We start from the raw sequence: 15,232 nt of genomic DNA on the forward strand, positions 1-15,232 counted from the left end.
AAATGGGAAGGACCTTTAGAAGGGCTTGGAAGGTTCTTGTTTTCCCTCCTTGTCTCTGAGCCCCCCTCACCCCTGTTCTTGCACAGAACCCTTTCTCTCTGCTCTCCCTTGAGCAGATGCTGCTCTTCCCTTTCTCCTTGATTTGGTCTTTGATGTGCTTTTGTCCCTCAGGCAGGGCCTGCTCTGCTGTTGATAAAAGTCAAGGAGGACACGTTTTACCCTCCCAGGCTATGCTTTATTCTCATATTCTCTTTATGCTTTATTTGAGGCACTGAAAGGCTTTTGTCACACTGTCCTGGTGACCTCTGTCATCCTCTAATGAGGGGACAGGGCAGGGGTCAGCAGGGCAGAAAGTCCCCGGTCATTAGTGGGACAGGCACTGAACCAGAGCAGGGAATGATTGATTCTTCTTTAAACTTCTGTATTCCCTGATTTCAAAATAATCCCCACAAAGAGAACGTGGTGGCTTGAGGAACACAATAAAACTCTTTTTTTTAAATGATGCTGCAGATACAAACACCAAGGAACTCTTAAGGAAAACTGATCTGGAAAAAAAATCAGGATGTCAGAGCTCCCCTTTTCTCTCTTCAAGGAACAGAAGTTCTGGTTGCTTTGGAAAGTTCATTGGAATATTTTATGAGTAAACCCCTTAAAATCCTGATTTGTGAAAATACTCAATTATAATAATGGTTTCTTGCCCCCAAACGATGCTGGCTAACATTAGAAAAGCTTGGGAAAAGGAATTTTCCTTGGGCAGGGAAATTGCAAGAAAATCTTTATGGATTTAAAGGCACTTCTTAATTACACAGGAAATCTTTCTTGTGAGCTCAAGGCTACCTGGTGCTGCTTGGGAGATATAAACCAGATTTATTCCAACACCTTGGCTTCCTCTATTCCTGCTTGTTCTCCTGGTGCTGGAAATCTTTAGTAAACACTTTTTTTGTCAAACTTTCTCTGATACTTCACTTGAAAAGCAAACCATGTTACTTTAATAATTAATTCTCAATGTGCATCAGTTCCTACTGGAGGCCGTGCTCCCCTAAGCAGATTTTCCATTCTGTAATTGAAGAACAAATCCTTTAGACTTTTGTGTGTTTGGAGAGGGTGGTTTAAAATCTCAGCCCATCTTTGAAGCCTGTTTTGGTGATTTCTTTACCTTATCAAGCTCAGCCTTTCTTGTTCCAGGGAAAGGAACATTCCTGGTAAAACAGAGCACTTGGAAATGAAAGATTTTCTAATGAAAGGTGCAGGAGGAGTTTGCTGTGCTGAGGAAAATCCCTAAAATATCTCTAGGAAAAGATGACTCACTGCAACCTTCAAGTAAATGGCATTTTTGGGAGGGGATTATCCGTGGGAATGTTTGTGTCTGACAGCGTTCACACAGCCAGGGATTAATGCAGAATTGTTCTGGAACACCTGAGTGGTGCAGGCAGCGTTTGACTCCTGCACTGCCCACACAGGGACAGCAATGTGTAGCACAGGTTAAAAGTGGTTTGATGGGTGAGATATTCATAAAATCCACGCAGAAATGTTGTTTTCAGGATTTCCGTGCTGCTGGGACTGTCCAGGCCAAACTCAAAGCGCTTTTGCTTGTCCTTTGCCACCGACACAGCTTCTTGTTGCAGTCTGATACCTCACAGTGCTTTACCTGACACCGTTAATGGCCCAGGAACGGAGCCGGGGCAGCTGGAGGTGGAGGGGAAGGGCAGGACAGCAGGGCAGAAGCGTTTCCAGCTGCTGGGAGGGACTGGGAGCTGCAAAGAGCTCGGTTTGGCAGGCAGCTCCTCCTGCAGCGCTGCAATGGTGCTGCAGCGGTGCTGCAATGGTGCTGCAATGGTGCTGCAGTGGTGCTGCTGCCAGCGCTTCAATCATCCTGCTGCCGGTGCTGCGATAGTGCTGCTGCCGGTGCTGCGATGGTGCTGCAGTGGTGCTGCGATGGTGCTGCTGCCGGTGCTGCTGCCGGTGCTGCGATGGTGCTGCTGCCAGTGCTGCAGTGGTGCTGTGATGGTGCTGCTGGTGCTGCAATGGTGCTGCAATGGTGCTGCTGCCGGTGCTGCTGCCGGTGCTGCGATGGTGCTGCTGCCAGTGCTGCAGTGGTGCTGCGATGGTGCTGCTGGTGCTGCAGTCATCCTGCTGCCGGTGCTGCAATGGTGCTGCTGCCGGCGCTGCAATCATCCTGCTGCCGGTGCTGCAATGGTGCTGCTGCCAGCACTGCAATGGTGCTGCTACCGGTGCTGCAGTGGTGCTGCTGCCAGTGCTGCAATCATCCTGCTGCTGGTGCTGCAGTGGTGCTGCTGCCGGCGGTGTGATGGTGCTGCTGCTGGTGCTGCAATGGTGCTGCTGCCAGCGCTGCAATCATCCTGCTGCCGGCGCTGCTGCCAGCGCTGCTGCCGACGCTGCAATGGTGCTGCTGCCAGCGCTGCAATCATCCTGCTGCCGGTGCTGCGATGGTGCTGCGATGGTGCTGTGATGGTGCTGCTGCCTGTGCTGCAGTGGTGCCGTTGCCGGTGCTGCGATGGTGCTGCAATGGTGCTGCTGCCGGCACTGCGATGGTGCTGCTGCCACCGGCGCTGCGATGGTGCTGCTGCCGGTGCTGCAGTGGTGCCGCTGCCGGTGCTGCGATGGTGCTGTGATGGTGCTGCTGCCGGTGCTGCAGTGGTGCTGCTGCCGGTGCTCCAATGGTGCTGTGATGGTGCTGCTGCCTGTGCTGCAGTGGTGCTGCTGCCGGTGCTGCAATGGTGCTGTGATGGTGCTGCTGCCTGTGCTGCAATGGTGCTGCTGCCGGCACTGCGATGGTGCTGCTGCCACCGGCGCTGTGATGGTGCTGCTGCCTGTGCTGCAGTGGTGCTGCTGCCGGCGCTGCAATCATCCTGCTGCTGGTGCTGCTGCCCCAGCCCAGCGCCCCCTGAGCTGTGACCCCCCTTTGCTGTTCTCCGCAGCCCCCAGGATCAACGGGCACCCCAAGCTGGAGCGGCACCGCGAGCACCCCCCCGGCTACGACAGCTCCTCCACCATGATGAGCAGCGAGCTGGAGTCCAGCAGCTTCATCGACTCCGACGACGACGACAACACCAGCAGGTACAGCCCAGGCAGGCCACGGGGCTGGGAGAGCCTCCCGCCACCTTCTTGGGCTCTTCTTTCATCTTCTCTCTTTTTCTTCCCCTCCTCTCGCTTGTTGTTTTCATTTTCCTTTCATTTCTTTTGTGGTTTGAGCGTTTGTGGGTGACACCACGCTCGGTTATTGGGTCACTGTCCACTGTCCAAACCTCAGTTCCAGCTGAGAGAAAAGCTCTGCTCCTGTTCATGGCAGGAGTGGCCACAGTTCAAGATCAAAGCACCCTGCAACTGCCTACCTATTTATAAAGTAGTGGTGTGAATATTAAAACAAAATACTGTCAGCAGAGATTTCTAATAAGTGTGCACTTCACTGGAGCTCAATTATAAAGGAATTCCTGGGTAATTGCATAGTCTGAGACCTGTGAGCAGTTCAGGAACTCATCAAATTAATGCTGTTGCAAAGCTGGACTGCCATATATTTATGTCTTCTTCATTATTTCTTTCTTTTTGTGCAGGCAGAATGTGTGAATTATTCCCTACTAGAAAAATACATCTCATTTCAAGACACCTTTTTTGTATCTAAAGATATTTTTGTTTTTCTTTAAGAAGTCTTTAAGCCAATACATTTAGTGGATTCAAAATACTTATTTTCATGGATGTAAAACCAATCTAAACTATTTTTCTTCATTTTTCCTGGCCACATTCTCTAGAATATTCTTCCTTTTCCTGGCCACTGGCTCTAGAGCTGTTGTTCATCCCAATGGACTCTGAAAATCCATTATGGATTTGTCAGAGAACAACAGGGTGACAGATCTCTGGTGGGTCACAGGGATCTGCAGCTGAAACAAATAAGGTAGAATGTGGCAATTTTAATAAAAACAGCAAAAAGGAACCACTCCTGGAGGTCCTGAACCCTTGCTGTGATTCCAAACATGATCTTGGTGGATCTGTTGGGTTTTGATTTGGTCAGAGCTTAAAGACCTCACAATTCTGATGAAAGGCTGAGAGTTTCCAAAGAGGTGAAAGGGTAACAAATGCAGATTGGAGATTTAGTCCTGAATTAGTTTAAGAACTTATTTTGCAGTCCCAGTGAGGTTCAAGCTGTCCTTGCATGTGGCAGGGTTGGAATGAGAGGAGTTAAGGTCCCTTCCAACCCAAACCATTCCATGATGCAGCTGCCAACACCTGGAGATACAAAAAAAAAATCACTTTTCTGTATATTCACATGCACGGAGGGTTGGCAAGATGAATCCTTAACCCTGAATGCACCCTGAGCCCTCCCCTAAAAACAACAACCCTGCAGCTGGTTTGGTGTAAATAAATGAGTAATTTCCATGGCAGCAAGCAATGCAGTGGGGCAGGATCAGCTCACGGGGCTCACATCAGACCCAGCAGAATCTTTGTGTGAATAAAAAAATAAAACCTCCCCAGTCTGAGCTGAGAGGAAAGAGATTCTTCGAAGCTGCTGCCTCTGCCTTTCCTCTGGAGCTGGGGCAGGAGATTTTGGCAGGGGAAGAGCTGCCAGGCCAGCTAGTCAGGAAGAACCACCCAGAGGAATGCTCCGAGGTGTGCTGGGTGTTCCAGGGATGATCTCAGACTTTGTGCTGGCAGGGAGAACTTTTCTGTAGAGGTAAATCAGGCAAAAAGAACCAATGGAGAAAGTTCCAGAGCCTGGGCACAGAGGGCTCTGAGGGGTGAGTGTGGTTCTGGTGGCAGGAGCTGCTTTGTGAGGGAGGAAATCAGAGGGGAAGGATGTCCTGGAGGAGGGGGTGAGGCTGAGGATGCTTTTCTGACTGTGTGTGTTCAGCTTTTGTTTTATTTGAACTGGAATTCCCAGCCCAGGGAAGTTCTGTTGCATTCAGTTAAAGAATTATGTCATGTTTTTGGTGAATTAACCTGTTCACAGACATCCCAGGACAGTGCAGAGTGGCACAATAATTTCTTTCCTTTTTTTTCCAAAGTGTGATATAATAGAATATTTGTGTTCTTTGCAGGTAGGATTTTGAACAGAGGTTGGTGTAGTAAAAACCTTTTTTCTGTCTTCTCTAAGTCTAACAAATCTGACATCTGTGGCTGTAGGATTACTGTCAGCAATTGCTGCTCTCAGTTCAATCAAACTAAAAAAAATTACTGCAAAAAGTGTTTATTTCTCATTTAAGAAATCACCCTAATTTCTTTTTAAGCCATGTGAATAAGCTTTCTTTAACAAATGTTGCTTTTTGCCTGTCCTTTGGGAACTGTAGAATGGAAAAACTAAGTTATTATTATTAATATTATTACAATATTTTTTACAATCTCTGCTCTGGTATTTACTGACCTTTGTGTTAGAAGAGCAGTCAGGGTTTTGAACAGTAGCTGGTGCAGGAAATTAATTGGTAGTGATAACTCCAGATTTGTTTTTCATCTTTGCACTTTATTTGTCTCAAAAGCTCAAATTTACCATCATGTCTTGCTCATCAGCTTGTAATAATAACAACTTTCACCCAGCATTTCTGGAGATGCTTCAGAGAGCAAAATATTCCTCATTAGAGTAGGTTTGAGCTGCTTTTGAGCATCCAGATGCTCTCGGAATATTAAGGATTCAGCGAGGATGCATTAAGGGTGTGGATTGAGCAGAAATTACAGGGAGAGGTGATGAAATGTGCCACAGCTACACGAAAATAGGTGTAAAAATGTTCCTGCAGAGCCTTCTGATCAGCAGTTTTGTGCAGCTGATGTGAGAGGCTGTCTTAACTCTGATTTTTCTGTGAAATGTTTTGTGTCCTCTTGAGCTAAACCTGAACTGGGGCTTTTCTGAGGAGCTGATTCTCCTCCTTCCATCCTGATACTGAACAGAATGGCAAAAATACCCCAAAAAACAACTTCACTTCTCACCTGTTATCACCTGGTAACACAAACTCAGAGATTTGCAAAGAAATTCTGGTTTTGATGGTTTAATTTGGGAGAAAAATGTTCTTTCAGAGAGCAGCAGCTTCAGTGTGGTGTGAGCAACGTGCCTTGGTTTTCTTGAGTTCTAAACTGAGAGATTTTACTGAATCCTCTGCTCAGATGTTCTGGGAAGGAAAAGGAGGAGAAGGAAATGGAAAAGGAAGCAGAAGGGGGAGAATATTGATAGCAAAATAAAAGAGGAGTTTTTTGTGTCAATCTTTAGATGTTGAACAAGCCCTGGGTTTGACACCTCCTTATTTTTCCTGTTGGAGAAGGTAAAACCTCCCAGCACCTCCCAGGTGCTGTGTGAGCTGTTCCACACTCCAGGAATTATCACATTTTGGATCTCCTTTTGAAAAGAAAATCCATCCCCTTGGCTTTTCAATTCCCCTTGCTGGGAGGGGCAGAAGGAGTGTGTGAGGTTAACGTGCCTGGAATAGTTGTGTGAGCTGGAGGGGACTGTCAGGAGATTCACACCCTCTGAGCAGCTCCAGCGCCTCCAGGGCTGAGACTTGATAAAAATACTTCAGGCCAGAGGAGTTTCCTGTGCTCTCAGGACACCAAACTCCTTTTTGGAATTGCTGGCATCAAGTTTTTGAGGTATTCCCACATTCCTGCGTGTGGCTGGAACATGGAAGGCAGGGATGTGGAAACTGGGGGAAATTTGTGTTGTATAAGGTTGGATTTTTTTATCTTGATTAATGATGGAGCATTGCTTTGTCTTATTTTCTCTTTTTTTTTGCTATTCTTAACATATTAAATATGAGAGCAGAGGTGTCTCTCTGATGTTATAGTGGTATCTTAATAATTGAGGCTTTGTTCCAAACTCCTGGAATTAATATGGGCAAATCCATTTGTGTCTCATTCTACTCTCTGTAAAATGAGGATGATGAATGCTCCAAACTCTTAAAGACCTTAAAGATTTATAAGTAAAATGTGCCACATTTCGGTTCTGTGTTTGAAGAGCCTGGAAAAAACCCACAGCAAAATAAAACTTAACAGAATGTGTGAAGGTAAATCATAGCCAGTGTCCCCCTGTTACAAATTTCTATTTGATTTCTTTAAATTTGAGCCTTGACTTGCTGTGGAAGAAGATGCAGCAGCATGACAGGACTCAGAAAAATGGGCATGAAGGGCTGCACTCAGCCCTGCTCCCAGAAGAAAACAAGTGCTAAAATATACTCTGTAAAATTAAATTATTCATCTGATCCCTGCTGTCGGTTTAGCTGCAATCTTCCCCTAAACTCTGAGTGTTTCCCCTCTCCTGCAGCTGTCTGTGGCAGGGTGCAGGTGGCAGAGCGTGGCAGGGGTGACATTTTCTGTGCTGTCCCCTCAGGCTGAGCAGCTCCACGGAGCAGAGCACCTCGTCCCGCCTCATCCGCAAGCACAAGCGCCGGCGGAGGAAGCAGAGGATGCGGCAGATCGACAGGGTGAGCCTGGCACCAGCGGGGTCCTGGGGCTGAACTGGGAGTGCTGAGTGGAGCTGGTGGCTCAGGAAGGGATCCAGGACAGGTCTGTGCCTGTGGATTCACTGGGAGGCTCCTTGTGGCTGAAGCTCTGCACTGGAAGTTCTGCAGCTCCTGAGTGGAGTTTTCACCTCTCCCTTTCTCCTTTCGCTGCTTGGTGATCCCATTTCTTGTTTTTTCCAAGCCAAATTTGTGGAGGAGAAGCTCCATTCTGAAGGGGTGTGAGGTACCCTGAGACCTGCTTTCTGCTGGAAGGAGAAATCCAAGTTCATAGGAAATCCGAAATTTTCTCCTTTGCCCTTTCCTGTGCCAGTCCTTGGGCGAGGGTGACCCCACAGACAGAGTCCTGAAGTGCCTGTTTTGTTCTCCCATCAATCTCATTAAAGAATGACCCCACACACATCACAGGATAGTTCTAGAAGATCTTTGATAAGCACCTTTATATCTAATTTTGGAGGCAGGGGAGTGTCTCTCCTCTCACCTCCTGCTGGATCCTGTGCTGTCCACCCCTCCCTTTAGGGAGGAGCTGTGGGTGCAATAATTCACATTCCACTGGGTGCTTTAGGATCTAAATTCTTGCTGTCAAGTCACAGCCAGGCAGCAGAAATGATTCCAGGGGAAGTTCAGTTGAGAAACTCCAATATAGGAACATGCTCTGTGAATTCTGTGATCAAACCTTTGGGGAAAGTGCAGACTCTGCTCAGATTCTTTCCTTCAAGTTCCTAAATCAAGCATAATTTTGAGGAAGCCTCAATAATTTCTGGATGCCTTTCAATTAAAAACCTATTAATCAATTCCTGATGAGTTAATCCTCAGCAGTTCTTACCCTGAGCTATTTAAAACCTTGAGACTTCTCTGTTGTGTTTTGCAGTCGTCCTCGTTCAGCAGCATCACTGACTCCACCATGTCCCTGAACATCATCACTGTCACACTCAACATGGGTAAGAGCACAAGCCACGTTTTTATGATGAATTTCAAGTGGTAGGGATGGATTTTGTGATGGTGAGGGAGCCTTTGGAGGCAGGAGGGAGTTCCTTGGTTGGTAAAGATGCCAGGAGAATAAAGGGAGCAGCAGCTGAGAGTTGCTGCTGTGCTGACTGTGCCTGGATTCCTAATCCAGACCTGATTTTCAGATCAGTGTTCTTCCAGGGGAGGAGCTGGAACTCCGGGATTGGGAGTTAATGAGAGATTAGGGTAGAAGGAGGTTTTAATTTCTGCTGCTCATGTGTTCCACTTGTCAGCCAGACAGAAATGTGCAGGGCTGCCAACAAATTCAGCACCTTTCAGCAGCACCAAACCCTTCCTGCCTCTCTGACATGTGGAACAAACATTGCTTAATGTGATCAGCGCTAATTCCCAGGTGTGGACAGGTCTTCTCAGTGCTCTTCCTCTTGCTGATTTTTTTTAAATGTAACACTGTCTTGGATGAAAAAATCCAATCTTAGCAGCCTTTCCTGAAGGTGCCAGGCAAATATTCACCATTGGAGCAGCCTGACATCACTGCAAGTCAAACCTTGCCACACTGATGCGTTGAGATCTTCCAAAGCTGGAGCAGCCTCATTCTAATCACTTTATCTCCTTTTTTCCCCCTTTCCCACCTTCCATTTGTGTCCATCCAGAAAAGTACAACTTCCTGGGGATCAGCATCGTGGGGCAGAGCAATGACCGGGGTGACGGCGGCATCTACATCGGCTCCATCATGAAGGGCGGGGCGGTGGCGGCGGACGGGCGCATCGAGCCCGGGGACATGCTGCTGCAGGTGTGCCTGTCCCCAACCCTGTGTCCTGTCAGCCACCTCAGGGCTGCAGGAACTCACAGAAATGTGGCACAAAGATCACCAAAGTCAGTGTGAAATAACCATATCTTAATAATCGAGGCGTTGTTCTAAGCTTCTGGAATGAATTTAGGCAAATCTGTTTGTGTCTCGTTCTACTCTCTGTAAAATGAGGATGGTTAATGCTCCAAACTCTTAAAGACCTTAAAGATTTATATGTAAAATGTGCCACATTTAGGTTCTGTGAGTTTGAAGAGCCTGGAAAAAACCCACAGTATAATAAAACTTAACAGAATGTGTGAAGGGAAATCATAGTCACTGTCCCCCTGTTACAATTTTCTATTTGATTTCTTTAAACTCAAGCCCTGACTTTCTGGTACCAGTGGAGGAAAATACAGCAGCATGACAGGACTCAGAAAAATGGGCATGAAGGGCTGCACTCAGCCCTGCTCCCAGAAGAAAACAAGAGCTAAAATATACTCTGTAAAATTAAATTATTCATCTGATCCCTGCTGTCAGTTTAGCTGCAATCTTCTCCTGAACTCTGAGTGGTTTCTCAGAGAGAACTCTGAGAAATGACATTTCAAAGGAATGGCAGCAGTGACCAGGCAGATAAATTAGAGGGGTTAATTCAGGAATTAAACACCTTTAAGTGTCCTGCTCAAGGCTGACCTCTGCTTTCTGCGCTGTTGCAGGTGAACGATGTCAATTTTGAGAACATGAGCAATGACGATGCCGTCCGGGTTCTACGGGAAATAGTCTCCAAACCAGGGTGAGCACATCACAAAACCTCTTCCTATTTATCCTCCATGTGCACTTCTTGGAGCTGGGAAAACCTCAGAGAAATCAACATTTTCATGTCCATCAGCATGACTGATCTCAACTGCAAACTCTCAGTGTAAATGATGAATAGGTGAGGTTGGTTCTGGCCAAAACAAACATTAATGAGGAGTTGCCTGGTTTCAGCAACACTGTTTGTTTATGTGATTATTATTTATTTGAATATCTCAGGAGCTGATCATCCAGCAGATTTCACCACCAGTGCTCATCATCTGTGCAAAACCAGGAGCGTCCTGGTGTGCTTCACACTGAAAATATTATAAACCTTTTCAAAACCATTCTCGGAATGTACTTGGCAACTGCTGGATAGGAATAAATCTGTTTCAAATAGTTCTTGTAGCATTTCCAGCTCTGTAGGAAAGTAAAGAGTCCTTAATTACTGTTTTCTCTCTTCCTAGACCTATCAGCCTAACAGTAGCCAAATGCTGGGACCCTACACCCAGGAGTTATTTCACCATCCCCAGGGGTGAGTTCACATTTGGGTTCCTGGGGAGCCCCCAGGGCCTGGGATATTTTCACCTATTTTGGCATCTAACAGATTCTACCCATTCAATTCTTTTATTTGTTTCCTTTTGTGTTAAAAATCCTCATTTTCTCACTGAGAAATTCAGCTGAGTGTTTTGAAGATGTGAGGGAAGCAGCAGCTTCAGATACACATAAAACACCTTGGAAATAATCTTGTTTTCGGTAGTATTAAAAGATCTGTGCTTATGTGACAAACACAGCTGCCTCCTGCTGGTGAGGGCTGTGCTGGAACCAGTTTGTTCCCAGTGCACAGAAGATGAGGGTGGAATAAATGCAATCCACTGTGGGATGCAAATTTTGGGAGCTCTCTTGAAACCCTTAGGAAAACCAGAGAAACAACAAGAGAAAACCCCTCAGATCTCTCAAAATTTTAGTATTTGCTGCAAGTCTGACCCCATTTTCTCTGCCTTTTGTCTGGTGCAGACTACAGGGCCTCACTCCTTGAAACTCTTATTAAAACCAGTATAACCAGAAGAAAACCCCTCAGACCACTCAAAACCTTGTTTTCTGCAAGATTTGGCAGACTGGGGTACCTCACTCATGTGAAACCCTCAGAAAAGCAGAAAAACAACAAGAGAACAAGAGAAACCCCCTCAGATCTTTCAAAATTTCAGTGTTTGCTGCAGCTCTGAGCCCGTTCTGCTGTCCCTATGTGGTGATGCAGACTGGGGTACCTGACTCATGTGAAACTCTTAAAAAAACCAGAAAAACAACAAGAAAACAATCAAAACCCCCTCAGATCTCTGACAATCATGGAGTTTGCTGCAGCTCTGAGCCCGTTTTCCTTGTGGTGGTGCAGACTGGGGGACCTCACTCACGTAAAACTTTTAAAAAACCATAAAAACAACAAGAAAACAATCAAAACCCCCTCAGATCTTTGACAATCCTGGAGTTTGCTGCAGCTCTGATCCTATTCTCTGTCCGTTTGTGGTGGTGCAGACTAGAGGACCTCACTCATATGAAACCCTTAGGAAAACCAGAAATACAACAAGAAAACAAGAGAAACCCCCTCAGATCTTTCAAAATCTCAGTGTTTGCTGCAGCTCTGAGCCCGTTTTGCTGTCCCTTTGTGGTGATGCAGACTAGGGGATCTCACTCACATAAAACTCTTAGAAAACCAGAAAAACAACAAGAAAACAAGCAAAACCCCCTCAGATCTCTCAAAATCTTGGTGTTTGCTGCAAGTCTTGACCCCATTTGGTGGTGGTGCAGACTATGGGATCTCGCTCCTGTGAAACCCTCAGAAAACCAGAGAAACAACAAGAAAACAGGAGAAACCCCCTCAGATCTTTGATAATCTTGGTGTTTGCTGCAGCTCTGAGCCCGTTTTCTGTCCCTTTGTGGTGATGCAGGCTAGGGGACCTCACTCATTTTAAACTCTCAGAAAACCAGAAAAACAACAAGAAAACAAGCAAAACCCCCTCAGATCTCTGACAATCCTGGAGTTTGCTGCAGCTCTGAGCCCGTTTTCTGTCCCTTTGTGGTGGTGCAGACTATGGGATCTCACTCACATAAAACTCTTAGAAAACCATAAAAACAACAAGAAAACAAGAGAAACCCCCTCAGATCTTTCAAAATCTCGGTGTTTGCTGCAGCTCTGACCCCGTTTTCTGTCCCTTTGTGGTGATGCAGACTTGATGCAGACTATGGGATCTCACTCACATAAAACTCTCAGAAAACCAGAGAAACAACAAGAAAACAAGAGAAACCCCCTCAGATCTTTCAAAATTTCAGTGTTTGCTGCAGCTCTGAGCCTGTTTTGCTGTTCCTATGTGGTGGTGCAGACTATGGGATCTCACTCACATAAAACTCACATAAAACCAGAAAAACAACAAGAAAACAAGCAAAACCCCCTCAGATCTTTCAAAATTTCAGTGTTTGCTGCAGCTCTGAGCCCGTTTTGCTGTCCCTTTGTGGTGATGCAGACTATGGGATCTCACTCACATAAAACTCTTAGAAAACCATAAAAACAACAAGAAAACAAGCAAAACCCCCTCAGATCTCTCAAAATCTTGGTGTTTGCTGCAAGTCTTGACCCCATTTGGTGGTGATGCAGACTGTGGGATCTCACTCACATAAAACTCTCAGAAAACCATAAAAACAACAAGAAAACAGGAGAAACCTCCTCAGATCTTTGACAATCCTGGAGTTTGCTGCAGCTCTGACCGCATTTTGCTGTCCCTATGTGGTGATGCAGACTGGGGTACCTCACTCATGTGAAACTCTTAAAAAAACAGAAAAACAACAAGAAAACAATCAAAACCCCCTCAGATCTTTGACAATCCTGCAGTTTGCTGTAGCTCTGACCCCATTTTCTGTCCCTTTGTGGTGGTGCAGACTGGGGTACCTCACTCACGTAAAACTTTTAAAAAACCATAAAAACAACAAGAAAACAGGAGAAACCCCCTCAAATCTCTTGACAATCCTGCAGTTTGCTGCAGCTCTGACCCCGTTTTCTCTCCTTTTCCCCTCAGCTGAGCCGGTGCGGCCGATCGACCCCGCGGCGTGGATCTCTCATACCACGGCCATGACGGGAGCGTACCCCCGTTACGGTATGAGCCCTTCCATGAGCATCACCACATCTACCAGCTCCTCACTAACAAGCTCAATTCCCGAGTCGGAAAGTAAGTCACCCCCTGGCCAGCCCGGGCCACCTCGGGGCCACCTCGGGGCCACCAGGGCCCGGCCACGGGCACGGTGACAGCGGCGGCGCCAGCCAGGCCTTGAGTGGTTTTCTCACGCTTGGGGGAAGCAGGAGGATTTTTTTTGGTGAAAATTGGAGGTGGATAATTGGTTTGGAGGTGTTTGGTTAGGGAGAAGTGGTTGCTGGTGGATTTTAAAGATAAATTGAGGTTTATGCCCTCAGGTGGATGGGGGAGCTCCCTTCTTGTGTTTGATTTTCCTTTTTGCTTTTTCAGTAAATTTCAATAATAACGTCAGTGTTTCATGTGGGGAATCCTTCCCTGACACTCACATGGCCTTCTTTTATACTTTTAAATCTTTTTTGTGCTTTTTTAGAATTATTGAGCAAGCTAAGACCAAGTTCCAAGTGAAATTATGGTTAGAGTTCAACCTTCTTCCTGGCTTGTCAGTCTGTGGCAGACTAAAATAGTCATATCCATGAAACCAGGAGGTTGTCATGAGAGGTTTCTTTAATTCAAAAATCTCTCAGAGCACTCTGATCACAAAATCTTTTTAGTTGGAAGGGACCCACAAGGATGAGTGAATCCAGATTTAAAGTGAATGGCCCAGACAAGTCTCAGCCTTGGTGTTATTAACACCACGCTCCAACTCCTTATCTTGGAAAATTCATTTAAGGAATATTAACTTATCCTTTCTTTTACTCAAAACAACACATTGAGGGTTTTAAAGACCTATGTGGTATTGATTATAAATTTATAAGCTGGAATTCCTCCTCACCTTGGAGGAAAAGGCCAGGTTGGGGATTTTTTTGTAGATGTTTTTAGGCAGCACCACTGAGGGGAAATAATCTGCAGCAGGAAGCAAAGGAAGCCCTTTCCTGCTGGCTGCTTTATCCTGAGATGTGTTTTGAGCCTTGCAGGTACTGCTGGAGTTAAATGTCTCTGCTGATTGCTGTCAAACCAGTCTGTCCTCAGCATTCCTCTTGAAAATTTCATGTATTCTGTGCCTTGATGGTAGTGCTGGGATGGGGAAGTGGGGAACAGGCACTCTCTGGGTCATATTTTGAAAATAAAGGTATTTGGGAGCAAAACCACATTTCTGGAGACAGCTTCTCATTTCTGTGCCAGTGACTTAAAATATTTCCTTTCTGGAATGCAAGAGAGTAAATGGTACCCTTGATTTTTATTGTGACCTCTTCCTTCAGCTCAGCCCTGACCTGGTTGGGCGAATTTTCCACAGATGACTGAATTCAGACCAAAATTCATTTCAGATGCATCTCAGAATTTGCCATATTTGTACAGCAACCACAACTTAGAAAATATAAATTTTCTGTTCATATGCAGATCTCAGGTCTCCAAGAAAATACAATTTATTGCTCCCCGTGTACTCAAATATTGGTTTGTTGGTGTATTTTTTTCCCCAGACACGTTGCTTTTTGCCACTAACCAAACTAACTTAAAGCAAAAGCAAAGTTTTAGTGTTTATTTGAGGTTTGTAAGTATTGAAGCTGCATGCAGGGATGTTTTCATGCATATTGGCAGTGCACGTGTGCAAAGAAGCATTTTCAGTTTTCATTGTTTCACGCTTGCTGTGCCTTTTTTTATCCAAAATTTTGGGTGGCTGGAAAAGGACAAAAGTGCTTTTGAAAGGTGGGTGATGTGGGGAACTGGGAGGGGAGGAGGGCTTTGGGATTCCTGCTGGAGAAGGTTCTGGGCTACAAACACTGATAAAAATGAATTTTCTAGGGCTGGAAGATGGGACAGGAGGGAGAATTTGACAAGATCAACCTCCACCCTTTTCTGATTTTATTGTAAAAACTGATCCAGGAGAGTTTGAAACTTGTGGGGATCCAGTTCTGCCTGTCATGGTGTGAGCTGGGAACGCTGTGGAGGAATTTTGGAGCTTTTATTCAAATGTTCCACAAGAAATGTGCAGGGCAAAGCGATCCTGGGAGGGGTGGAGTGTGAGGCTGCCATTTCTGGGACCCTGGGAAGGATTT

At 45.9% G+C, this 15,232-nt stretch overlaps 1 protein-coding gene across 2 annotated transcripts in view; it reads left to right on the plus strand.

The window, feature by feature from the left end:
• The window catches only part of DVL1 (dishevelled segment polarity protein 1), a 79,672-nt gene that overhangs the window by 52,765 nt on the left and 11,675 nt on the right, over positions 1-15,232 (plus strand). The window contains exons 5-11 of one of the 2 annotated variants that reach the window (XM_063417322.1): positions 2,940-3,078; positions 7,322-7,415; positions 8,323-8,392; positions 9,071-9,210; positions 9,921-9,997; positions 10,464-10,531; positions 13,065-13,214. In XM_063417322.1, the coding sequence (XP_063273392.1) occupies positions 2,940-3,078; positions 7,322-7,415; positions 8,323-8,392; positions 9,071-9,210; positions 9,921-9,997; positions 10,464-10,531; positions 13,065-13,214 (738 nt within the window). The remainder of the gene's footprint in view (positions 1-2,939; positions 3,079-7,321; positions 7,416-8,322; positions 8,393-9,070; positions 9,211-9,920; positions 9,998-10,463; positions 10,532-13,064; positions 13,215-15,232) is intronic. The other variant, XM_063417323.1, reaches the window with a different exon arrangement.

The sequence above is a fragment of the Prinia subflava genome, chromosome 21, assembly GCF_021018805.1.
Source record: "Prinia subflava isolate CZ2003 ecotype Zambia chromosome 21, Cam_Psub_1.2, whole genome shotgun sequence".
NCBI lineage: Eukaryota > Metazoa > Chordata > Aves > Passeriformes > Cisticolidae > Prinia > Prinia subflava.